General features: G+C 36.7%; 2 protein-coding genes and 1 long non-coding RNA gene across 4 annotated transcripts; all 3 read left to right on the top strand.

The window, feature by feature from the left end:
- Positions 1–5,731: 5,731 nt before the first annotated feature.
- Positions 5,732–15,673, top strand: LOC118269163 (uncharacterized). Its single transcript, XM_035584118.2, has 3 exons — positions 5,732–5,903; positions 13,631–13,794; positions 14,104–15,673. The coding sequence occupies exons 1-3, from the start codon at positions 5,835–5,837 to the stop codon at positions 14,216–14,218; spliced, it is 348 nt and encodes a 115-aa protein (XP_035440011.1). The 5' UTR covers positions 5,732–5,834; the 3' UTR covers positions 14,219–15,673.
- Positions 9,391–11,011, top strand: LOC118263274 (uncharacterized). Its single transcript, XR_004782580.2, has 2 exons — positions 9,391–9,538; positions 10,240–11,011. It is a non-coding gene; the product is annotated as an uncharacterized LOC118263274 (long non-coding RNA).
- A 1,791-nt stretch (positions 15,674–17,464) lies between the features above and the next one.
- Positions 17,465–23,626, top strand: LOC118269362 (uncharacterized). Of its 2 annotated transcripts, none has more exons than XM_035584429.2 (7): positions 17,465–17,676; positions 18,058–18,208; positions 18,985–19,083; positions 19,598–19,711; positions 20,241–20,389; positions 22,103–22,280; positions 22,567–23,626. In XM_035584429.2, exons 1-7 carry the CDS (start codon positions 17,587–17,589, stop codon positions 22,746–22,748), a joined length of 963 nt encoding a protein of 320 aa, XP_035440322.2. In that variant the 5' UTR covers positions 17,465–17,586; the 3' UTR covers positions 22,749–23,626. The 2 variants fall into 2 exon arrangements, with proteins under 2 accessions (XP_035440322.2, XP_035440323.2); XM_035584430.2 differs by having other exon boundaries at positions 17,494–17,676; positions 18,070–18,208.
- Positions 23,627–25,062: the final 1,436 nt, after the last annotated feature.

Raw genomic sequence — 25,062 nt, 5'->3', positions numbered from 1 at the left:
TAATGAACTAGCCTAGTCTTGCAAGCTTTGTCAAATGGTCAAGCTCTCATTTCGCATGCAGAAAAACAAATTTAAACTATTTTCCTGTTATTCTCCGTAAATCGGCCATTGTGGAATAAAAAAGTACTTTCTATATTCTCGGAAAACTATGAGATCATGAGGAAAACGGTGATTTCAGTTTTACACCACATATAAATATCATAAATATTGAGTTATTCGTCAGCGAGCTATTTGACTGCCAAATCAACTTTGGGATACTAAAAAACTGTTAATCTCGTAAATATTTTATAAGGGGACCCACTTGTGAGTGAGTAATGGGAAATCGGAAAATCTAGTACAAAACCAACCATCTGGGAAGTTAGGAACTAATCTAATAGGATTTTGATTTTTTTATAGGATGGGGCTGCTGCAAATGCGTATACACGATCACCTGATATAGTAAACAATGGCCATCACCCATGGACACTCGGGACGTTACAAATACGTTGCCGGATTTGAAGATTGGGGATTGGGGAGGTTGATTATAGAGACATTTGCAAGTAACCAATCATATGATTACCTACTGATAGCATGGCCTATAGTACCAGTAGCGGCAATTAGTGGAATATTAATTTTTAGTGACTTTACTACCCTCGTTACCTGTTAAGCGTGTTCTCCCACCTTACCGAGCTTATATTGTCTATTTTGACCAGCCACATAAATAAAATGTTTTCTAGCTGTCCTGATAAATGTAAACCAAAATCAGACTTAAAAAGCCTGAGAAGACAGAGAATGACAGTTTTAGTTAAACCTCTTAACCCTTAACGCCTGTGTCGCATACACGAGAAACCAGTGTTCCTACCGCTCATGTATTGCTGCGACAGAGAACATGGATAATTTTTCTGTTCTATTCACACGATTACTCCTCCTTATTTAGTGTAGATATATTTTTTCCGATTTGCAGCCATACGCTAGGGACACGGTAATTCATATTTAACTAAGCCCTTAAAAGATTAATGCCGACAATAAACTCCGTTGACGTCCGTCATCGCTGTCGAAAGCATTAAACAATAAATAAAGCGATACGAAATAATACGTAAAATAAAAGATAATGCAATATTTAAGTGTTGTATTTTCCTCATAAAAGTTCCAGAACATAGTTCGTAGGTATGTTTCCATAAAAAGAGGTCAGAGGTCCACTGGCCTCCCAAATAGAAGTGCCGCTATGAAAACTTTAATGTTTGACAATGTCTGAATCATGGCTTGATAACCATATAGCGTGATCCGATTCATAACATAAGTACATAATTATCTTATCGCATTCATAGAATAAATTTGACGCAATTATTAGATTTATTAGTTAGAAGACATTATTAGCTACCGCTCGGCTAGAAACTTATTCATCTTTGCTTGGTTTAAAATCCAGAATGATGAACTGATAAAAGTTAATCCCACCCAAAACATAAATGTGAAAGGCTGCCAAGTTCGATAATATTGGAATGCTTCGCCTATAAAAGAAGTGAGATCTAAATAAGTACCAAGTTCCATACACAGACCTCAGTTAAAAATGATATAACTTGGCAAGTTTTAATAGAAAATTATATACTTGACTCATTGCGTTTAGTAGGTTTATAACAAAGTGTGTGAAAACTTGTACATAGAAAGTAAAACAAACTTGGCAAGTATATAATTTTCTGTTAAAACTTGCCAAGTTATATCATTTTTAACTGAGGTCTGTGTATGGAACTTGGTACTTATTTAGATCTCACTTCTTTTATAGGCGAAGCATTCCAATATTATCGAACTTGGCAGCCTTTCACATTTATGTTTTGGGTGGGATTTCATTTATTTTTGTAAGGTTTATTTTCTTTTTTTCTTATTTTACTTTACTTTGACTAAATACAAACCTTCGTAACGAATTTTAGGTCCAAACGACCATTGGAAGATATAGATAATTTTTTGTTTTAGTTCCTTAGGGGTATAAATTTACACCTTCATTATTTTTAAAACCGACTCACACTTGGCCATTTTCAGATTTTTTCCTTTACCTTGACCTAAAGACCTACCTCCATGCCAAATTTCAAGTCAATACGACCATTGGAAGTGGTCTAGGTTTTTGATGAGTGAGTCAGTCAGTGAGTGTATAGTAAAAATAGCGATTTTCTGACGTCAATATCTCAAGACCTACAATAGGTACATTCATGAAATTTTGTATTTTAGATAAGTAAGTAGATCTCGACAGATACTAGAAATTTCATATGCGTAGATAATATAGATTTTGAGTTATAGGTGGGTCGAACTTGGCCCGAAATGGTTCGTGTAATATAACCCACGGCCGGTGTGTCGGTTTTTTTGCTCGAACTTGGCGGACACACTGCCGTGTGTCTAGATAGGTACCTACGGTATGTAGATTATAAGGGTTTTTTTTTTTGAGGAGGGAAAATCATCCAATGACTTCTCCCGCCTTGGGCAAGGCGAGAGGGAGTGTCAGACTCTTACTGACTAAAAACCACCCCGTTCCTTCTCCTGCTTTTCGACCCGGAGCGCCGGTAAACCCGCTAGGTAGTCCGCAGCGCTGGAATGTTTTTTCATTTGCACTGACAAAGAGCTATGTAGCTGTCCAAGGAAGATGAGCAGCTCGAGTAAGCAATATATCGATAGTAGGGAAGCCATCCATAGCACGCATCTATCCATATAAAAAACCTAGCTTAGCTGAGTCCGTTTCCACCAGTGCTAAGCCAAACGCATCCACAGCAACGTAGCATAGCACATCTCTGGTGGAAAAGCGCCCTTAATCCCTTTAACCTTCAAAAGCTACTCTACTACTACTAGTAGGTATTGCTTTTTACTGCCTATCCTTCCAGTAAGTACTCCCAATTTGCCAGCTAAATATAGAGAAGTCCCACTAGCAACTGATTGACAAACGAGGCAGTCTACAACTGTGATTTTCCTTAGATTTAATTAAACACTTTAGTTGCATCTCCCTTTCATTGATATTCAATTGTATTATAATGTTTTCTTTTAAAAATGTTTTTACATAGCATATAAATCAACTCTCTATAATAAAATTAAAACTTTAGAAATCGAAAAGCTCCACAGTAATTATGCTCGGTAGTCGTTTCAACTATTTGATCAACTGAAGTACCTAAAGTTGCTTAATAATTATATTTTACCTATCTTAATTGTGCGAGTAAACTTAATTAAAATTTTGGCAAACGATCAAATCTTACTTTTAATTTATTGGAGTATTTTTATACTCACAAGAAACCCTTATAAATTGTTGTGTGAGGTTTTAGGTACTAAATGAAAATGGGAGAATAAATATGTTGATTAAAGGCGAATGTTTACCGGCTTATACCATAAAAAAGATAATACATGTCGATTCATATTTAAAATGTAACAACGAAATTGCACAACATTTTAAAACTATTAGGTAAATGCTACGCAATTTATTTGATTTATTTTAAAATAGATGTAGGTTATGATTATTATGACGCCGTGTGCTGACGGCAGAGAGTAAGCACATTTATCACCATCCCGAGTCTCCCTCGTCATCTCGTGTCGAAGGAGCCAAAACAGGCAGGACATAATTATAATCTACACTATACTATGAAGAGTTTGTTCAAACGCTCCAATCTCCGAAACTACTGGTCCGATTTGAATAATATTTTTTGTGTTAGATAGCGCATTAGTGCATTTGTCGGGGAAGGTTGTAGGCTATAACACATCACGCTATCACGTATAGGAGCTCAGCATAGCTCATGCAGGAGAGTAGAGAGAGACTAACGGGAGCTAATTTTAATATATTTATGAGAGACCAGGCAGCAGTGCTCTCGTATAAATCTAATTCTTTGACTCCTCTGGTGTTGCCATTGTCCATGGGCGGTGCTGATCGCTTATCATCAAGTGACCCATCTGCTCGTTGACCCCCTATTCCATTATAAAACTGCCATTTCCAACCCGCCTGGCAAGCATGGAGATTATTGCAAACCTATTTTGTAGGAGTCCATAGTCCAGCAGTGGCCTCTCAAAGGGTTATTGATAAAGATATCTCTTATTTCATAACACATTATATCTTTTTTTCATTAAGTTATAAAATTATCTTTGAAACCTACTGAAGTGGATAAGGCAGGGCCCCACGCCCCAGTTTTCGCCATTTAGTTGTAAAAATTGCTTCGCGTAAGTATATTTTTATTTTCACTTTGTCGTTTTGGATGATGCAACTGTAAACATATTTAACGTCAGGGCAAAGCGAACGGTACCTCTTTGGTAGCGTAAAGTCGGTCTCGTCTTATGTTGGGAGCTAACATCGGTTAGCGTTGAAGCAATACATACTTGTGATCATTTTAAAAGCTAGCGAACCATTCTTAATGTGATCCACACATTGTTGTTTCAGGTCTGGATGTCATGTGTATGTGAACTTGTACCTATGTTTGTAAACGCACCCACGACACAGAAGAAAATCTCAATGTGGGGCAACGTTAAAAAATAAATGAACACTTCAAAAACAAATAGTAATAGCAAAATGATTTTAATATGAAAAGTACCTAATTTACTTAATTAATATTTAAAGTTATAAATATAGGTACTAGCTTCTGCCAGCGGTTTCGCCCACGTTGGAATAACCTATGTTATATTGCAGACCATTATCAAACCCTGTTCTACATTCTGAACTCTTCAGCCGTTTTGACTTGATTCAGTGAAAAACGTACACACAAATATACAAACTTTCGCATTTATAATATTAGTCAGATCATTAAGTAATTCCTCGGCGAATTTTTATTACCTATTTGTATTTTTTAAGGTAATAACAAATATATTTTTTAAAGTATGAGTTTCTTATTCTTAATACTATAAACGCCGCTTTAGTCACTTCACTGGTGTCTACCAGTTACCCGCAAGTAGAAATAAGGTTATTCATTAAACGCCCGTTACCACAAGTCAATAGTCCTATTGACTAGTGGTAACGGGCGACTTAATGAATAACCTTTATTTCTACATGCGGGTAAGCTGAAAAGTTTTATAATAACAAGAATATATTCTAGAGACTACATTATAGATAGTTTGGCGTAAAATTATATCGCACGATTGACTTTACGCCTCCGATTCCGCAGCTTTGGCCGCAAATAATAATATACACCCGTTTCTTTTTATTTTTTGAATACCTTCAGACAAATGAAAAACGTTGATTTTTATATACTTATACCTATACACGAGTCGGTACATCTATAAACGAAAAAATAAAGAAGAAAATTGATGACTGTTTTCGCAGAGATCTCGATGCTTTATGATTTTTTTTTATGTTCGATGCAAACATATTTGTTTTCTGAAAACTTGTAGTTTTCGAGTCTATGACGTAAGATGCAGAAATGACTCCAGATGAAATATAAGTACCTAGATAATAAATCGCCCGCTACGTACTTAACTTTACATCACCCAGTTATTTACAATCGTTCTTAGCATTAAAAGACATTAACATTAACATCTAGACTGTGAATACTGTGATTCACTACAATAACAAGACAATATGAAAATTATTTATTGTATGTGTATGACACGTGTCGTCAGTTTATCGCTATCACCTAAAGGCTCGTTCATTCATGTCAGCTAAATTACAAACAATAATGTAGATAGTACCCCGTATCGTAGTATACGAGTGTTGATTTTGATAGGAAAATCTTTAACGGTGGTGCGACGGCCGGCGTGGCTCTTCACTGTAGCTGTGGCCCACTGTAGGTACTTATAACGGCGCGTCTGCCCGCCGACGCCACTCCCGCACGCTCCGTCACCGCGCGCGCCGAACTTTTTTTTTCCAAGTATTCTAGACTTTCCGACGAGAACCGACATTCGTGACCATGAAGCAAGGGTTGCTGGTGTTCCTCTCGTTATGTGCTTTAACCACAGCCATGGTTCCCAGAGTTAGGGTGAGTGGCTTTTGATTACCAGCTTACGGATTAAGTGCGTACATTCTTTAGTTCGGTTGTTTCAGCCGAATGGTTTTTATGTTTTGTGCTGCAGTTTCTGATTTTGTGTGCATACCTTATTTCTCTACGTTGTGCCTCGAATATTTTGTGCTCCGTTTATTACAATATTAAGAATAGTTTATGTACCTACGTAAGTTAAATGTTTCATGTGCTTTATTCGCATAAAGCTTGAAATTCACAAATAAGGTTCAACCGGTGGCGATTCGAAAGTACCTTTACGTCTAGCCATTGAACCAAGCTATTTTTTTCTTGATCAATTTTATTTATAACTTAACTCAGTTTTTATGAAGGTAGAAAATATTTAGGTAATTCAATTTGTAAAAATCTGAATAATCGTGACAATTTTCGAAATACTTTATCTTTATTAAAAGAACATAAGCGTACCTCTACCTACCTTACTTCAGATAAATTTTATATTCTCCTAGGTTAAGAGTAATCTAATCTCACTGCACGTATGTTAATAATTTAAATTCTAATCTCATCTCCATAAACATCATTTATCTTAGAAATAATTTCTCAAATTCGTAATATTGATTGACAAAAGTTTATCGTGTCGTTAGCGTTGTGTTCGAGTTTTGGTGTAATCGGACGTTTCAACGTCATCTGTTTTTAAAGAAACGTAAAATACTCGCAATTCATTGTAAACATAATCTTTGTAAACATACTGTTATTACTGCGCATCATATCAATCCGTTATAAAGTATAAAGTACTAGTAAAGTTAAATGTTCGCCTCAATCAAAGTTTCTATTTTTAATTGGTCATTGTACACCGTCGTACAACCTAAATATGACAATCTTATAATTAATAAATTGTTTACAAGTCATAAACACTTTCTCAGATTGAAATGTTGATGTAAAAGAACGCGTTTTTCTCACCAATAAACACGCACATAGTAAACATTTACACTAGATATACGATTTATTACGACGTATATAAAACGTACGCGATGATGTGATTCCGATTGAAATCTTGTTTGAACCGGCAACTTAGTTCATTGGTTAAACTGATAAAGTTGCAGATCAATATGAGATCATTCAAGGTAGATACGAATAACCTATTTATAGGAACATTTGCAACCAAATACTTACATTTTAATCATATCGTTTAGTACTTAAGAATTCATAAAATGAATAGCGCAAAGAACCAAAATGTTGGTACTTTAACACTTCATTATCAAACTATCAATTAGGATTACCCACACATTACATAGAAATTACGCATTTTAAGTATTTTCTAAACAGAAATAACGCATTTACGTACGAAGCATTTGCGTATTTGTCAAATACTAACTTCTATTTGCGGACTGTGAATAATGTTTGCGTGTGGCCGGCGACGTGCGTTTATTCAAAACATTTTAGAACTGGTGATCTTGAGGTGTTCTTTTTTTAGTGAAAAAAATAAGAAACTAATCCTGTATGTGACGAGGCAACATGCGCCTTTCTCGTGACTTTAAAGCCCTTATATAAATAAACATGGGAGAGCCCTGCGCGAATGTTCTCGCATGAAACTTATTATAGACAGGAAAATTATTAAAAACTGCAAGGTACTCGGACTAGTAGGCGGGCAACTCACTATTCCTGGAACCATTTACCATACCAGAAAAGGACGAAGAATAGCTTGGTACAGATGGGAATAGCGACTTTTACCTTATCTGTAAGCTAGACGGATTGATCGTAAGATTCAAAACGCAAAAAATCTTAACTGATACATTAATAGAAGAAACTGAAGATAGTAAAATAATTTACAATTATTAAACTAACGAAAACTTAATGAGAATTAACGTTTATTAGGATCTTACTTCAAAAAATATATCTAAATTATAAATGTCCATATTTATTGCGAGTTCTATAGGTTTAATGATAATTATAATGGGCCAGGTTCTTCAGGGAAAATAAATATTGAGAAGAATTAGAGCACTTGAAGATTACTTTTTGGTCTCCATAGAGCCTAATTTTCTAAAGGCAGAAAGTTTTAATCAAAGACGATACCCGCATTTGTTTTTTCTTACCGCAATTGGCGCTAGTTAGAAATTATTGCAAGGCTTTTATAGGGTTCACCAATGGTAGCCATTCACATTAAGTTTTGCTGGACGGTTTTGCCTTGGTTGACATGTACAACTATGCAAACAAACCCTGTCGTGTATGAGAGGAAACTATCCGGAGCTGCGGACTACCTAGTGGGTTTACCGGGGCTCCGGCTCGAAAAGCAGGAGTAGGAACGGGGTGGTTTTTAACCAACCTCAACCAAGGCGGGAGAAGTCATAGAACGATATCCGCCCTTAAAAAACATGGGAGGAAACTGTACAGTTGTCAGTGCAATATAACTCGGTTTGCATTTAAGGACAAAACCGTCATGCAAAGCCTAATGTGTATGTCCACCATTATAGGTACAGTTGACCAATAGACATTTTACCGCCGTACTCAGAGTCATTTAATTGTTACTTAACCTAATCCTTAGCAATTGTTTTCGATACAAAATCCTTACTAAGGAATAGTTTAAGTCTTTGACTGCCAATAGAAAACTGTTGAAGGCAAATCCTCCGCTAACGTCGGTCCGGTGACCACTTCGGCGTTTAATGTGTTAAATGTGAGTGCGTCAGTTAGACCGATTTCAAATTCAATATGCCGTTACTGCAAATCCTATTTATAACCTCATTATAATAACATACATAGACAACACTATGTACGTAATGTATTTACAATAATTATTCCTAGGTTGAAAATCAGGCTAACAAATTACGTCAGTTACATTATAATGACGGAGTAAGTTGAAGTAGTTAGTTGTGTAAACAATAATACAATATCGAGTCAATGACCTGCATACCTAGTGCCGAATGTTGCTTCCTGTTTGTAATTCGTATGACATGTGAGCGCGGATCCACGTGACCGTCGCATTAGTCATTCATCGGGCATTCAGGGGCCTTAGTACGAATTTGGCTTACGTTTAAAGTAACCGAAACGAGAGCGCGTTCTGCGTTCTGATTGGACGGCGCGAATGAACCAACCAATCAGAGTGCCAAGCACGAATAACTATCGCATTCGTAATGTAAACGTATCGAGATGACGATACGTCATGAGACGTTAACGGAGTGTGGCAGCACGAAGCCTATTCTTTCAACTATCGAGAGCTCGAATCCAATTCGATAGTGACGTCATGCTAATGTAAACTAGAGAAGCAGCCAAGTGAACGATTTGAATGACTTGTTGAGCATAAAGATTTCGTCTGAAAACTAAATTAAATTTATATATATATTTCAACCTTTGTGTACACGTTTTATGAAATAATATTTATTAAATAAATATTAATTATGTGCAAAAAGTTCTTAAAGCGAGTTAAGAGAAATATAACGTGACATTATCTATGAAAAAAAATAAGTACTTAGTTTCATAAATTTATAATTTTTTTTATGATTTCCGAACGTCGTATTTGACATCACATTTGTCATGCCGGTTGTTTGTTTGTTATTTTATCTTATGTAAAATGTAAATAAGATAAAATTACAATTTTAACATGTTACATTTAAAATGAGGACGATTCAACTCCAATATGAGCTAATGGTGGAATTTATACAAAAGTAAGTAAAGATTTCTAAATGTTTCTTTGATTAGCCCCTTTTTTATGTGATGGACAATAGTTTAACAGAGATTTGTCTAAACCCTCCCCGGGGTGGTAGTTACTAGTGGTTTGCACCGGAGCGAAATCTGGCGTACTGGCGAAATTCACCGGTGATTTGCCGATCTCCGGAGATTCACCGGTGATAACCGGTGATAATCAAGTTTTTATTAATTGAAAAACAAAACAAAATAGATAATTGGACTTCAAAGAACCCTGAACTCTTTGGAAAGCTAGTAGCAAGTGAATTGTGCCACATAAACTGCCAGGAGCGCTTTGATTTGATGACCGAAATAAATAATATAATTCGAAAGAAGCAAATCAGTAAATAAATTATCTTAATTATGTATTAAATTAAAAACTGATGGTTAATAAATATTTCTATTATTTTAGTAGTATTAATATAGTATTGAAAAATAATATTATTTACATAAAAATATTCCAGTTAGATATAATACAATCACCAGAGTTTAATCGGTTAACAACCAATTGATTTCAATCGAGTACTTTTACCGGTATATTACCAGTTATTCTCCGGTACTCACTGCTCCGGTGCAAACCCCTAGCAGTTACATTCAGGCTAAATGGAAGGAGCCATTCAGGCAGCAGCGGATACTTAAACAATATTTGTAATGTAATATTTGATGTATTATCTTTTTACAGATTGGAATATTTGTGGGACCAGTCCAATATTTCTGGGAGCAGTGGGCCTACTGTATTCCTACCACACCACTCACTGTTCCTCACGAAGCCTACCCTTCGCCAGCGCCTCCACCAAAACCACCGATCCTCCATCCGAGGAAGATAGCTGGAATCCTCCACCAGTGAAAAAACCTAAAGCGAGTTTGATTAAAATGTGTATAGATAATGACAAGAATGCTATGCTAAGGAGCATGAGAAAAGTTATTATTTTTTATTAGTTGATTATTTTTTATAACTTACTGTTAATTTTATATTTATTTGAATTTTTCTGTTTTTATGTTATTTTAAAATATTATCAAAATATTGTTAATGCCATTGTATTTATAATAATTATTCTAACTGTGTCAATACTGTGAATGTGGTGCATGTCTATAATTGGCATAAGCACATGATCTTGTGTCTTCATCTTGTTTTTCATTAATGTCTTATAATAATAAATAAATAAATTATATATTATTGGGATTAAGATTAGGATAAAATAGTTTTTAAGTTAGTTAAATAATAATAAATAAAAAAATAAAAATGTGTTTATTGACAAAAGTTAGTACAATAAGTTGCCGGGGCTTCCCAAAAAGTAATCCGAAGATACTTGTGTTGGGATAAGCCTCACTCTTCCTTGTTATACAATTGTTTCGCTAATTATAACTACGTTATTAGTTATATATGTATATACATTTTATTAACTATAAAAAGAGGATTTTGTACTAAAAAGTAATAAAACACTTGAAATAACTATGGAGTCTATTTATTCTGTCCACCAAAATGTTTTTTAGTAGTAGTTTTCTTTACTTATTTCCTATTAATGTGGATTACATCCTTCGGCATGAATGGGCTAGCTCGACCGGAGTGATACCACGGCCTCACAGATAACTGACGTGAAACAGCGCTTGCGTTGTTTTGTTGTGTGAGTGAGGTTGCTGGAGGCCCAATTACCCCTTCCTAATGTTCCCAATCCCCGATTCCCCAACAACCCTTAAACGTATTCGTTGTTGTTGGTACAATCGTTGTTAACGATCTTAAGTACTTGTTGTAGGTACTTTGTTGGTACAACGACGGTCTTGGCATTTTATAAAAATCACTGCAAGCACTCACTGACTTCACAATATAATAATTTTTGTATTATTACAAATTTCGATACCTTTCTCACCGACAAATTCTCAGTGACAAATGTGTCGAGTCGTTTCGATAGCCAGCTTTCGAAATTTACGTTACCGTACGTCAAATGCTCGTTCGTGCTTCCAATTTGTGTCAAAATGTTCTAGGTTTCGATACCAATACGATACGATTACTATACGATAGTTATCAAAAACATTCGTGCTTGCGATATTTAGTTCCTTTTACGCACGGTAGGGGCGCTGTTCAAATCCCATAGAAAATTCTTTCGATTGCGATACGAATACTTTCTCGATAGTTTTCGTGCTTAGCACACAGAGCGCCGAACGCACTATCGTTTCGATTTCGTAACACGTAAAGCAAACTCATACTAAGGGTACAGTTCATTCATGGTTGTGGTGGTCGCAGTGTCGCAGGCAGCTCGGCCGGACGTCGGATACGCTCAAGGGCGGCGCGTATGACGCCCGAGTCATGGATACTTCGACTGATATTACTGATACCACAAGTTCCTCATAACCAGTCATAGGAATAGGAATAATAGTATATTAGACTAAACTTTGAAGAATAGAGAAGAGAAACGGAGACTTCCTTAGTACTCTATTTTCCTATAGGGGGTGAGCCTATTGCCATATACTCGGCACATTTCCAGACTTTCGAAAAATCGAAAAACGAGTAATACTTTGCCCGACCCGGGAATCGAACCCGGGACCCCTAGTCGCACTTGCGACCACTCGACCAACGAGGCAGTCATAATTCATTAATTTGTTTTCAATATATTTTTTTCTATTCTTCTTCGAGTATACCCGCTACGTTTGTGTGCTTTCTTGTACTAGGTTATAGTACTATATTAAGTATGTTGGTCTTTACTATAACCACAAAACTGTCCTGTCAGTATTCAGTATGTCAGCTTTTCAATGAACACTTCAGTAACGTTACCACCCCTTATAGAGGTCAAGTACATCGGAGAGACGATTTTTTCATTATTTTTCTTCTCCTCTAATAACATTCTTCCGATTTATTTCGTTGCGGGATCCAAGACAGTCATTCATGTCCCTAGGACGCGCCGGACTTCAGTATTCTGGTGTTTTCATGGTAGTATCTACTGTAGATCCTGGCTTACAGGAGTTACAGCGATATGATAGGACGTGGCGTACGTACGTACTACATGCAAAAAAAAATGTCAGCTTTTCAGCAGAACTTGTATGTACAAAACTTGGCAACCCTAAAACATATTGCATATTGACGCACTTGAGTATTCGATAACTTAATTGCCCTTTGTGACAATGTTATCAATTACTTGAGAAGATTTATTTGCAGGGCTTTATCTCTGCTTGAGAAAATAAAAAATGATTTGTGTTCGTTTAAATATTATATTATGTTACTTTTTCCTAGTAGGTATTTAAGTACTTACTAGTGTAATCGGGAATATGAATGTCATCATCTGTTGATGATCTCATGAACGTTAACAGTAACATTTGAATTATTAATATAATTCGATATATTTATTTAGACAGCTTCCAAAATTTAATATTATTTATTTATCCTATCAGGAACATGGTCCAAGCTACCAGTGAACTATAGAAACCTCCTTACAATGTTTCCAGGAGACTCTGAGTACGGCGGTTTGCCTATGGGAAAGCCTAATAAAGCCTAAATCCTCTTAAATAAAATAGAATAAGAAAGCGACTCAAAGTTTAGCAATGGAAGCACGCACGCGATTCTTTCATTCATATTTTATTTAGTAATCGTGATTTTAACGTACTTTGACTGACGAATGACGAGATAGTCGGTTTGATTTCATCAGTGATACTGATAAATAAATGGAATAACAAAAAACTCTCTGTGTTTCTCACGCACTATGTAATGTAGCCAGAAAATCCTCTCTGAAGATGTCTACGTCTCACCCTTATTCTGTACCCTTAGTACGAGTGTGCTTTACGTTTAAAGTAATCGTCGCTCTCTTTTTGATTACTTCAAACGTGAAGCAAAGTCGTACTAACGGTACTGTTCCGCTTACACCTACAAGCAACACACACCTTCTCAACTATTACAATAAATTCCACCTCTGCTATTTAATAAACTTACTGCCACACTCAGTCATTTAATGATTACTTAAACTATTCCTTAGTAACGATTTTGTTCCGAAAACAATTGCTAAGGACTAGGTTAAGTAACCTAACTAGGTTAGTTTTATTATATCAAGCCAAACTTAAAATGTATTATGTTAATATATTTCCAGCGAGCCATGCATACCGAGGAAGAGGAGATGCACCGGATGTCGACCACATCGAGTACCACGACCCCCAAAGCACACAGGATCTGTAGCTACCGCACTCCTTGTGCGTGGACCGTGTACAAACCGAACAACCCCAGCATCGTAGAAATGTACATCCCTAATACATAGTAAGTCTTTGTACAAATAACTACAGACACATGCTAAATTGTATGGAAATACTGAAATCTGCCTGTCTGCCTGCCTCGTTGGTCGACTGGTCGCAAGTGCGACTGCCGAACAAGGGGTCTCGGGTTCGATTCCCGGGTCGGGCAAAGTATTACTGGGCTTTTTCCTGTAAAAGTATCGGACAGAATTACAGAAATGTGTGAGAGAAGTTTCTGTACAGGCATACCCACTTTTAATGTTCACCTGTCACATGGTAGCAGCAATGTAGCTTCAATATGATAGATATTAACATTATTTAATTTAATTTTTAGTTGTATCTGCGAAACTGGCGATAAATGCAAGAAAGTCGAGAACGATACATCGGTGAATACTTACATACACCGTTGTCGGACACCGTCGGACAAGGATGGAGACGAGGAGAGCTAGCGTGCCACCGCGCGGCGCCACAACCTCCGACGTCGCTGTGTCTCCGGGCCCACCGCTCCATCACATCACGTGGATTAACAAGCACACACAACAACTCTCTACTGAGATACATATTACATACCCATTTGACTGCCTACACTTGCCAGCATACTTTAATTTCATGCAAGTTACAGGTAAATGTAACCCTAAGGGATCCTAAATGACTGGTCTACTATTCTACATATGTAATTAAGTTCTTTTTTGACAACTTGCCCACTTTTCAAGATGAGACGCTGCATGACTATAATTTCCTTTTAATACTGTATGGTATCTGACGATTGGGACAGTTACACTTATGTAAAAAATAATGAATTCAATATTATTATAATACACCCATTTTTCTAAAAAGTCCAGGAACTAAGGATCCTAGCCATTCACTGAATAATGTCACCGTTATTGTTAATTTTCATTAAGGAAACTGATCATGTTCCTACCTAATGTATCATCAACATCATATTGAACCCGCCTCGATAATAATTGTCATAGTTTTTACAAAATAACTTTTCTCATTAAACTGATTTTTTTATTATAAAAGTTTAACTACCGTACTTAGAAACATTTAACGATTGCTTAAACTATTCCTTAGTAACGATTATGTTCTGAAAACAATTGCTAAGGATTTGGTTCAAGTAACCATTAACCCGTTGTCTGTCGGAACGCAGATCTACGCGAGACACAATGTGTTTTCTATCGTGTCTTATATACCGACAGACAAGGGGTTAAATGACTCTGAGTACGGCTGTAAGGATTAAAATCGATTGACGTTTTTCTGCTTCTCACATTTTTCAGTTACTAACAATATGACATAACCAACACATAACAATACAAGTACTTATTAGTTGTAGTTCGTTTTTAATGTCTAAGTAATTCATAACTTACCGCAGGAGATAAACAAGCACGTCGTTTTTAAAGTTCCTACTTTTCTTTTTTTTTATTATTTATAATGTAACCTTAAGTGTAATGTCCGACCGAAATTGTTTTTTACAACTGAAATCAAATTTTACTTTGACCAAAACCGAAATGCACACATTTTGTATTGTATATATCAAATACAAATTTTTTTTTTTGGTTTATACATCTATACATAATATATTTTAACGAAAATTAAATTCTATGTCCTTTTAAATAATTGTATTACAAATATTCAATCTTATTTTACTAAATTTGAAATTTTTAACGTAGTCTAGGTATCGAGCTCGGTTTTGGTTGGTTTTCAGGTTCGGAATCTTAATACCACAGGCCAAAACTTACCGAAACTTGGGTTTAAGTACATTTCGGTTGGACTAATAAGTACCTAAGTATAATTTAGTTTTTCTAACGCCAATGTTAATGAAATAATGACATAATAAAATGGAGTTGTATTATTAGTTTAGATTGTGTAAAATCATGATTTGGCGTAATAAATAATTATGGAGACGTGACGAGTTTTATTTTATCCTTCTAAATTGCTTTTAGTATATAAAGTACATACTTACGATTTCCAGAATGGTGCATTCCGTCTAGTATAGGTTGGTAGATTAATTAGATGACCAAGAGATGTAAAGGTACTTCTAGACTATGCAGTACTATGCAGCGTACACTCAGGGTATAGTGTAGTGTAGTGTATTCATGTAGGAAAATTTGTTGTGACACGATAATGATTGCACGATTAGCCAACGGGCTGCAGCGCAACTTGTAGCAGGTTCCATTCCCGAAAAACTCTGTGTGACTGTTGTTTCGGGTCTGGATGTAATGTGTGTATGAGCTTGTATGTTTGTAAACTCACCCATGACACAGAAGAAATACTAGCGTGGGGCAATGTTTTAACAAAAATACAATAGGTATCGTGGGGAAAGGTCTTTAAAAAAAGTGTCGTATCATCCGCTGTCGTATTATCCTAATAAGTGCAAACAGCACAGACATTAATGTTGTGTTTGTGTTGGAATTTTTGTCGTAGTCGAAACGTATCTTTACTATCTCGTCTAAAAAGACGAAAGTAAATAAGAAGAATCTTCCTCCAACTATCATCGTTCCGGTGTAATTCAGACTATTTAATCTTGATTAATTTTGAGTCTACTATTTATTTCTCTACCTTATTTTATTCACCCTTCGACTCGGAGCTGCGGACAACCTAGCGGGTTACTGGGGCTCCGGTTCGAAAAGCAGGAGTAAGAACGGGGTGGTTTTAGTCACTATGAGTCTGACACTCCCTCTCGCCTTGCCCAAGGCGCGAGCAGAAATCTGATGACAATCGCCCCACAAAAAAAGAAACAAGTGCCCATTTGCAAATTGATATTAAATTTTAATCTGATCTAATTCTAACTTGTTAGTTACATTCAATCAAACTCGGGCTTATATTCTTCATCATCAGCAGCCAGTAGGGTGTATGGGTGTAGGTGTCGTTTTCCCCATGTTTGGAAGAAGAGGGTGCTATTTTGGGACCTGAATAACTGTATTATAATATTCTTTTTCTTCTCCTCTAAACATATCGACTGATTTATTTCGTTGCGGGATCCAAGACGGTCATTCATGCCCCTGGGACGCACCGGACTTCAATGTTCCGGTGTTTTCATGGTTGTATCTACTGTAGATCCTGGCTTACAGGAGTTGCAGCGGTATGGGAGGTTGTGGCGGGTTTGTCCTATAAAAAAAACTGTATTGTACCTTGGCCTAATTAAAAACTTTCAGCTCAATATTCGCCAGGATTAAAGTTCAAAATCGAATGTGCCTATTTATTGTTAAAAACTATTTATTAATCTATCTTTCCCTATCTATTCTGGGAAAAGCTGGCGTAATATCAAATAATCTTAAAACAATTTGTTTGTTTTTGAGGTCTTTGATAGCAAATTTAATATTGGGTACATGAACTTATAGAATGTCACGATAAAATATCGTAAAGCTAAAACAACAACGTAAGTACTTACTACACACAGTTTGCACCACTCCAGTGAACAGATAACAAGTTATAAACAACTACCTACCATCTGGAAAATATGCCTTCTTATTGATTAATCTAAACATGTCCGTTCTACAAAATGTTATTAGAGTAAACAATGATAATTATGTGACATTATTATCAAGTTGATTATAGTTATAGTACATGCTTCGTAGTTTATTGGTTTCAATGATAAAATTATGTTATTGAAACATTTTCGTATGAGGGTAGGTTGGGAGTTACTTGAAAACAAGTTTCCGATGTATAGCCGTAGATCTGTAGATGTGAGAGGGGTAATTAGTATAAATGGTGCATCTACGCACCGATCGATCCTTTCATTCGACGACGGTTTACGTGTAACATTTGATTAAATAACTTTTTTCGTAAACGTTATTTTTAAATATATTTTTGTAAAATGGACTCCGTATCAGTGGGTTTTAATAATGCGGAGGAACATAAACCTATATTTACACTGGCTAGTGACCAAAATCCTACATCAACTACCGTAAGTACCTATTGATGACGCGTCAACAAAATTAGTACATTTTTGAAATTACTCGTATTTAATTGATGAATGAACCAATGAATAATAACATCAATCAATCCATCAGAATTGAGAGAGATTCAACCATTGCGAACTTAGATATTTTGTGAAATATATTTGTGATTTTTTTGTAAATACCTTCACTATGAATAATTATGTGATACTTAATTAATATAGAAGGCCATCAGTCGTCATTGCCTATACCTATGGTAGTCAACTGGCACAACGTGGCAACCTACGTTGAACCTACTTATCTCCACTAATTACATACTTTTTTTAATTTTTTTGGGGGCGTTTTTAAGGATTAATTACATACTTATTGTTAACTTATACTACTCCTAGTGTTGTGAACAGGAAAGCTTCATGTTTCCGGATACTAGAAACGTGGGTCAGGATCCAGTGCTGTCCTCCATGACACCAATGATGCAGGGTCTTGAAGGCAGCGAGCTCTTGAACATGCTGACTCAACAGGAGCCAAGAGCCGCCGATTATCGTAAGTAACTATTTATAATTAAACTTCCCTGGACTTCCACAAATAATTCAAAAGCAAAATTTTCCAAATCGATCCAGCCGTTTTGTTCGGTTAACGAACAGCAATTAATTTTTATAACGAATTATTATTTTACTATGAATTCAACGTATTCAGTTTCTGATATATTCAAAATTTTCGGATTTCGGATATTTTTTACCAAAAACCGAAAATGTTGAATATCTCAGAAACTAGCCACTTTCGGACCAGACACTTACCTACAAAATTTGTTGTATTATCACCCCCCGAGAGGAATACGTCGAATTCAAAGTCACCCTGTATATATTGCAAGTAACCTTATGTAGTCTCGTGAATAACTTTCATAAACATTAAGTTTTGTTTGTTTAGTGTATGTTTCCTAATGCCTATATCAGTTGGTTGTTGTGTGAAATTTTCCATTCTGTATAGCGTAAATAAGTTATACGGCGTGGAACATTATTATGAGAAGACTAGCGGACCCGACAGACGTTGTTCTGTCTACACGTCATTAATTTGAAAATTTGTCGGATCCAATGTAAAACATTCCAAAATCAACAACTACTAATAAATTAAAAATTAATTAAAAAAACATTGTCCAGCGGACAAAATTGTGAATCTAAACCATTCTCAGATCTCCTTGAACACACACAAAAAAAATCATCAAAATCGGTCCAGTCGTTTAAGAGAAGTTCAGTGACATACACACTTACAGAAGAAGTATATATATAAAGAAGATGTACCCAAGCTATTTGTTCCCACAGCGCCCGCAGTCGCCGATATGGAGGATTTGTTGTCAAATATGCGTTTGAATGGATCTGACATGTTCAATGAAGATGCCAACGTCAATAATTATTTTTCAGGTAATGTTTGTTTATTTAATGGTCTAAATTAATAATGGTCTCTATTCAGTCTTCGGATTAAGATCGATTTTTGATTGTATTCTTTTTTTACGAAAACCGGTAAACTAACAGACGGATCAACTGATGGTAATCGCCGCCGCCCATGCAAACACCAGAAGCGTTACAAATGCCAAGATTAGGAATTTAAGGGTTGTTGGGGAATCTGGAATTGGGAAGGGAGTAATTGGGTCTCCAGTCTCCGGTAACCTCACACAACGAAACACAACGCAAGTTGTTTCACGTCGGTTCTCTGGAAGTCCGTGGTATCATTCCGGTCGGGCCGGCCCATTCGTGCCGAAGCATGGCTCTCCCACACTTACCTATGAATGGATTATCCTATCCACTTGGTATCGAGTTTCTGTCAAAAACCAATATTTTGGGTTAAGATTGGCGATTAATTTCGACTGAAAGACAGTTACAATAAGATTATTTTTATTTACAAAGACTTTCTGTAATGGATATTGATTGTCAACAGGATTTGGTAGTCGCACCGAGTCTGCTTCGTCTAGCGTTTGGCCTGACGCTACAACCGCGCAGCCTCCCTCGAGGAACAACGAAATGATGGATACTTTCGACTTCCTCGTTAAAAGTATGTCATTCGTTTTACTAATAAACTTCCCTTTTAGTGATTCCTGTCCATGAAACAAGTACGAATAGGAGATGTCATAATGTGATTGTGCACTGTGACAAATGGGTCCTGCCCAATGATAGTAAAAAATGTGTAGATAGTCATAAGTGCTCAATAAGTGGCACATTAAAATATGGACATTTCGCATCGTGTTAGTATGGGACTGCATGTGGGAAAATAGAAAGGGGAATGGTTTGTAACGTTTCGCCCTACCCATAAATTATCACGCATTATTTTAAAGGGAAATCCAGTTAAGGCATCTCCTCTTTGGATTTGGTTCATGTTCGTGTCTAAAGTTTATTTTAACTGAAAGTGAATGTTGTATGTCACTTAGTTCACGTATCCTATTACTTTTGTGAAGGTTTATATTCAGTTAATATTCCAGATGCTATTTTAACCAGAGCTTAAATTGTTTTGAACAGAAAATGTATGGAAAATTATAAAGGGAGATTAGAGAGAGGGAGATTTAGAACTGTTTTCTGATTTCCAGGTCTCTCATCGGCCAACACATACGTGTCGATGTTGACACGAGAGCAACTGTCAGTGCTGCGATCCATTCGTCCCAGTCTCCTGTACGAATTCCTGCAAGAAGTGGCCAAAGCACGCAGCGACCGTCGTATGCGTCGCGCCTTACCGAACGTAAACATTTCTCTGCTATTTGTCTGATAAGTGTATTTTTTAGCTCTGATACTAGTTTAAGCCAGATAGATTTGTTTTTTGTTTAGTTACAAGTAGGTATATTAGGAGAACTTTGATAAACAGTTAGAACTGGTTATATTTATTTAGGTACGTAATATATTTTTTTATTTATTTAATAAAAACGTTGCCCCACATTAGGATTTTCTCATGTGTCGTGGGTGCGTTTACGAATATACAAGTTCACATACACATGACACCCATGACCCGGTACAACAATTTGTGGTTCACACAAAGACTTGTTCCGTACGGGAATCGAACCCGTGACACGTTGCACGGCCAGCCAGTTGCCTATCCACCGCGCCAACCGTGCAATAATACGAGGGTCGTTTGAAAAGTCCGTGCAAAAATTAAAACTACTTAATTTTTTGGGGTAAACCGTTTTTAGTTTTTAAGATAGTCTCCTTTTAGGCTTATACACTTCGTCCAACGCTGCTCTAGTTTGTTGATCTCTTCCGAATAATAGGATTTGTACAAGTCTGAAAAATTGCCGTTTATTTCTGCAATCACCTCCTCATTTGGATAAAATCTTTTACCCGCCAGCCATTTCTTCATATTTGGGAACAAATAGTAGTCCGAGGGAGCCAAGTCTAGAAAATAAGGGGAATAAGAAACGAGTTGGAACCCTATTTCTATTAATTTTGCGACCACAACTGCTGAGGTGTGAGTTGGTGCGTTGTCGTGATGGAAAAGGACTTTTTGTGGGCCAATCGTGTGCGTTTTTCTTGCAGCTCGGTTTCCAAAAGGTCCAATAACGATGAATAATATGCACCTGAAATAGTTTTACCCTTTTTCAGATAGTCGATGAGGATTATGCCTTGCGAATCCCAAAACACAGTCGCCATAATCTTTTCGGCCGAAGGACCGGTCTTCACCTCTTTTGGCGCAGATTCCCCCTTGGTAACCCATTGTTTAGATTGTTCTTTGGTCACAGGAGTGTAGTGATGTATCCATGTTACATCTACAGTGACGAAACGACCTGCGGTTTCTTCTAGAACAGCTGCAAACCGTCCATGCAACACTTCACACGATTTCGTTTTTGGTTAAGCGTGAGCAATCGCGGCATCCATCTTGCGGATAGCTTTTTCATATCCAAATGTTGATGCAAAATATTATGTACCCGTTCATTCGAGATGCCCACAGCACTAGCAATCTCAAGCACCTTCACTCTTCTGTCATCCATCACCATATCATGGATTTTATCAATGATTTCTGAAGCAGTAACCTCAACAGGGCGTCCAGAACGTTCAGCGTCATTTGTGCCCATATGGCCACTCCGAAAATTTTGAAACCACTTATAAACTGTTCTAATCGAAGGTGCAGAGTCACCATAATGTTTATCAAGCTTTTCTTTAGCCTCCTGAGGCGTTTTGTCTTTCAAAAAATAGTGTTTAGTCAATATACTAAATTCTTTTTCGTCCATTTTTTGAAAATCACTCGACTTCTTCGATTCAAACGAATGCCAAACACAAAGAAATAGACCGATCTGGCTGAAACTTGGTGTGTGGTCTTCCAAAAGACGCTACTAACTAGGCATAACCTCGATACGCGCCAATAGTGCTATCTCTCTGACTTTGCACGGACTTTTCAAACGTCCCTAGTATTATTTTCGAGTATTTTTTTTAACTTTGTTTACACCGCAAACCGTGTTTACAGGAGTGTGCCTTCTGCAAGAACAACGGAGAGAACGAAGAGTGTTACTCTTCCCACGCACTGAAGGACTTACGCGGTCGTGTCCTGTGCCCTGTTTTGCGCGCTTTCCGCTGTCCCCGCTGTGGCGCCACTGGCGACAGGGCCCACACTATCAAGTATTGCCCGGAGGGCAGTGAATCAGGTAACACATTATTATAAATATTAATGCTACAGTCCTTTTTATTCAGATTTCACTAATGGACAAGGACTAAAAAGGGTTTGTTGTTTTCTTCAAGTCAATTTATTTGTTACTTTTATATCAGTCAAATATTGTGTATATTTTGAGAAAATCTTCAGCGAGTACTCAGCATTTGGGAAAATGATACCTAATATGTATTCACCCCTCCTGTCTCGATTCCTATTCAGTCTATTTAACCGTATTTAGTATGAAGTTTGATCATAAACTCGATTAATTTTTTGTTCAACAGGTTCTGGAAGCCTTTCGTCGCGCAGGCGTGTGCCGCCGTCGACGCTGCTGCTGAATGGCGCCGGCGCCAACGCATCACGTTCGCAGGCCGGCACGTCTGCGCCCTCCGCTTCCCCAGTCACCACTCCGGCCAACCCGGGACTCTCCTACTCATCTCTCTGGACCAACTTTGGTCTAAACTGAACCTTGACGAGTGAATACATACCACTAGTCTCAATAATCTATCTAATGGCAAATTTTATCGATACAAATTTAACTTATCCCTTAAAAAATTGTATCTCCAATCGATAGATTATCGAGACTCGTTGTTATAGCTAGACAATGAGCATCGTAGGTGCAAATATTAGATTGTTTTTGGACATAAAAGTACCATTTGTTGACTATATCTAAGCACCTACAAGAATGCTCGTTCTTACTGTTCACTTGTGTGAAATGTACTATGGAACACTGATTCACGTTACCTTAAGCCTCGGCTTTGGTACAATTTTTCTGAAACCATAACTACAAAATATGGTTTTCTGTTTTAAATATTGCTTACCAGTATTTATTAGCAGGGAAACTGTATTTTCAAACTAGAGTTCGGTCATTTTTCTACTGTACAAAGTATAAAAGTGCACTGTGAAAGAACATTAGTTCGATTTATTATTCTAAAAGTATGCAGGTCGTGCTTTGGGTTCAACACCTAATTATGGTTTCAGAACATTTTCTATTTACATTATTTCTCTAATTAATTTTTCATTGGTTTTAAAAATATTTATACCTTATGTTATCAAATGTCTGAAGTTGATTAAAAATAAAATTAATAATAATATGTAATAACATCGAAATATTCCTACATCAGCTACAATTGAATAGTTTCTATTCTAAATCCTAATGAATTTATTGTTAATATATATTTCTCGTATAATCAATTTACATTATTTCATGTATGTACACTGCAATCCTTTGGTAAAATTAACTTTTGGCAAAAAAATATATTCTAATCACTAGTTAGTGTACCAATGAAAAATTTCCCTTTCGTTTTCTTGTAAAATCGAATATATTTCTTATGTTGAGCATTACTTTGTATTTTTATTTCTTCCAATAACCGTGATATCACATACTTCTTTAGCTTATATTACCTTCTTAGTAATATGTACAAGAAACTCCGCATCCGCACCTGGCTTTGTTATAAACCAAATGGGAAACTAAATGAAAATTGGGAAAAAATGGACACTTGAAACACCAGAGGTGTTACAAATGCGTTGACGGCCTTTTGGGGGTTAAGAATTTAAGGGTTGTTGAGGAATCGGGGATTGGGAAGGAGGGTAATTGGGCCTCCAGTAACCTCACTCACACAACGAAACACAACGCAAGCGTTGTTTCACGTCGGTTTTCTGTGAGGCCGTGGTATCACACCGGTCGAGCCGGCCCATTTGTGTCGATGTCTCACGATAGTAATTATAAAAATAAAAACATTTTACTCTTGTCAAATATTTTATTAAAATGATAACTATTATAATAGACGACAATACATTAACAGTGTAACAGAGTATTATTACGTGGTACGATATAATGTTTACTAAATACACATCGATGCCGAGGCCTGTCTTGCATTTACAACGAACACAACGATCCTTTATATTGTAAACATACTAATTAATAACAAGACCTAAAGGATGAGACCACAAAACTGCGTTCTGATGACGCTTCGCAATAATTAACCTCTCGTATATAATGGCGCGTTTACATTAGGTCGGTCGTAGGTCGGTCACCGAAGGCGGCGGCCGCATTCGGTTTAACAGAAACCGAATTAATACGGCCAAACCGAATACGGCCAAACGAATACCTGTTTATATTAGTTTTGGTGACCCAATACGGCTTGCAGCCCCCTTCATATATTATTTTTGTCGATAAAATTAGATGCAGTACTCAGCCTTAACAGGTTAGAAGTATATCACATTATATAAGACAATAGAAAACACATTATGTTTCGCAAGGGTCTGTGTTTCGGCACACGAAGGGTTAATCAATATCGCAACAACGAGGACTATAAAATACGATGCGTACTGATGACGTCATACGGAATGCGTGCAATGCGTACGATGCGGGCCTGTGGACACGTACCTTAAAGTGCGTTACCAGTCTTTGGGGTCACCAGTGGTTCCTATTACTTCGTAGTGAACTACAAAACATGTATGTATGTGACACTATTTTTGCGTTACGTCATGACATTCATTAGATGTGTGTTGCTATGTAACGTCATTTTTGCGTTACGCGTGCCGTCCAGCTCGTTCCCCCTTTTTGGAAAAGGGTGAGCCGATTAATACCGTTTGTTGAAAAAAATATAGGTAAGTCTACGGCTCAATAGAAACATATCGTAACTAACTTAGTATTGTGGCCTCTCCTCTAAAACAAATTATGTCAAACCTTATAAATATGTGACAAACCCCAACATATCAATTCGACAAAGTGCCTCCATAATGGCACTTCAATTTGGTTACATTAGTCAATATCA

The sequence above is a fragment of the Spodoptera frugiperda genome, chromosome 2 (genome assembly GCF_023101765.2).
Source record: "Spodoptera frugiperda isolate SF20-4 chromosome 2, AGI-APGP_CSIRO_Sfru_2.0, whole genome shotgun sequence".
In the NCBI taxonomy this organism is placed as follows: Eukaryota; Metazoa; Arthropoda; class Insecta; order Lepidoptera; family Noctuidae; genus Spodoptera; species Spodoptera frugiperda.
Note: the sequence above shows the minus strand (reverse complement) of the source record. Positions and strands in the feature narration are given on the sequence as shown.

Bases quoted from the DNA above. Each gene is read 5' to 3' on its own strand.
- LOC118269163 (XM_035584118.2), top strand. From the start codon at position 5,835: ATGAAGCAAGGGTTGCTGGTGTTCCTCTCGTTATGTGCTTTAACCACA. The intron at 5,904-13,630 runs GTGAGTGGCTTT...ATATATTTCCAG, and splicing joins CCATGGTTCCCAGAGTTAGG to CGAGCCATGCATACCGAGGA. The intron at 13,795-14,103 runs GTAAGTCTTTGT...TTTAATTTTTAG, and splicing joins ATGTACATCCCTAATACATA to TTGTATCTGCGAAACTGGCG.
- LOC118269362 (XM_035584429.2), top strand. From the start codon at position 17,587: ATGGACTCCGTATCAGTGGGTTTTAATAATGCGGAGGAACATAAACCT. The intron at 18,209-18,984 runs GTAAGTAACTAT...TTGTTCCCACAG, and splicing joins GCCAAGAGCCGCCGATTATC to CGCCCGCAGTCGCCGATATG. The intron at 19,084-19,597 runs GTAATGTTTGTT...GATTGTCAACAG, and splicing joins CGTCAATAATTATTTTTCAG to GATTTGGTAGTCGCACCGAG.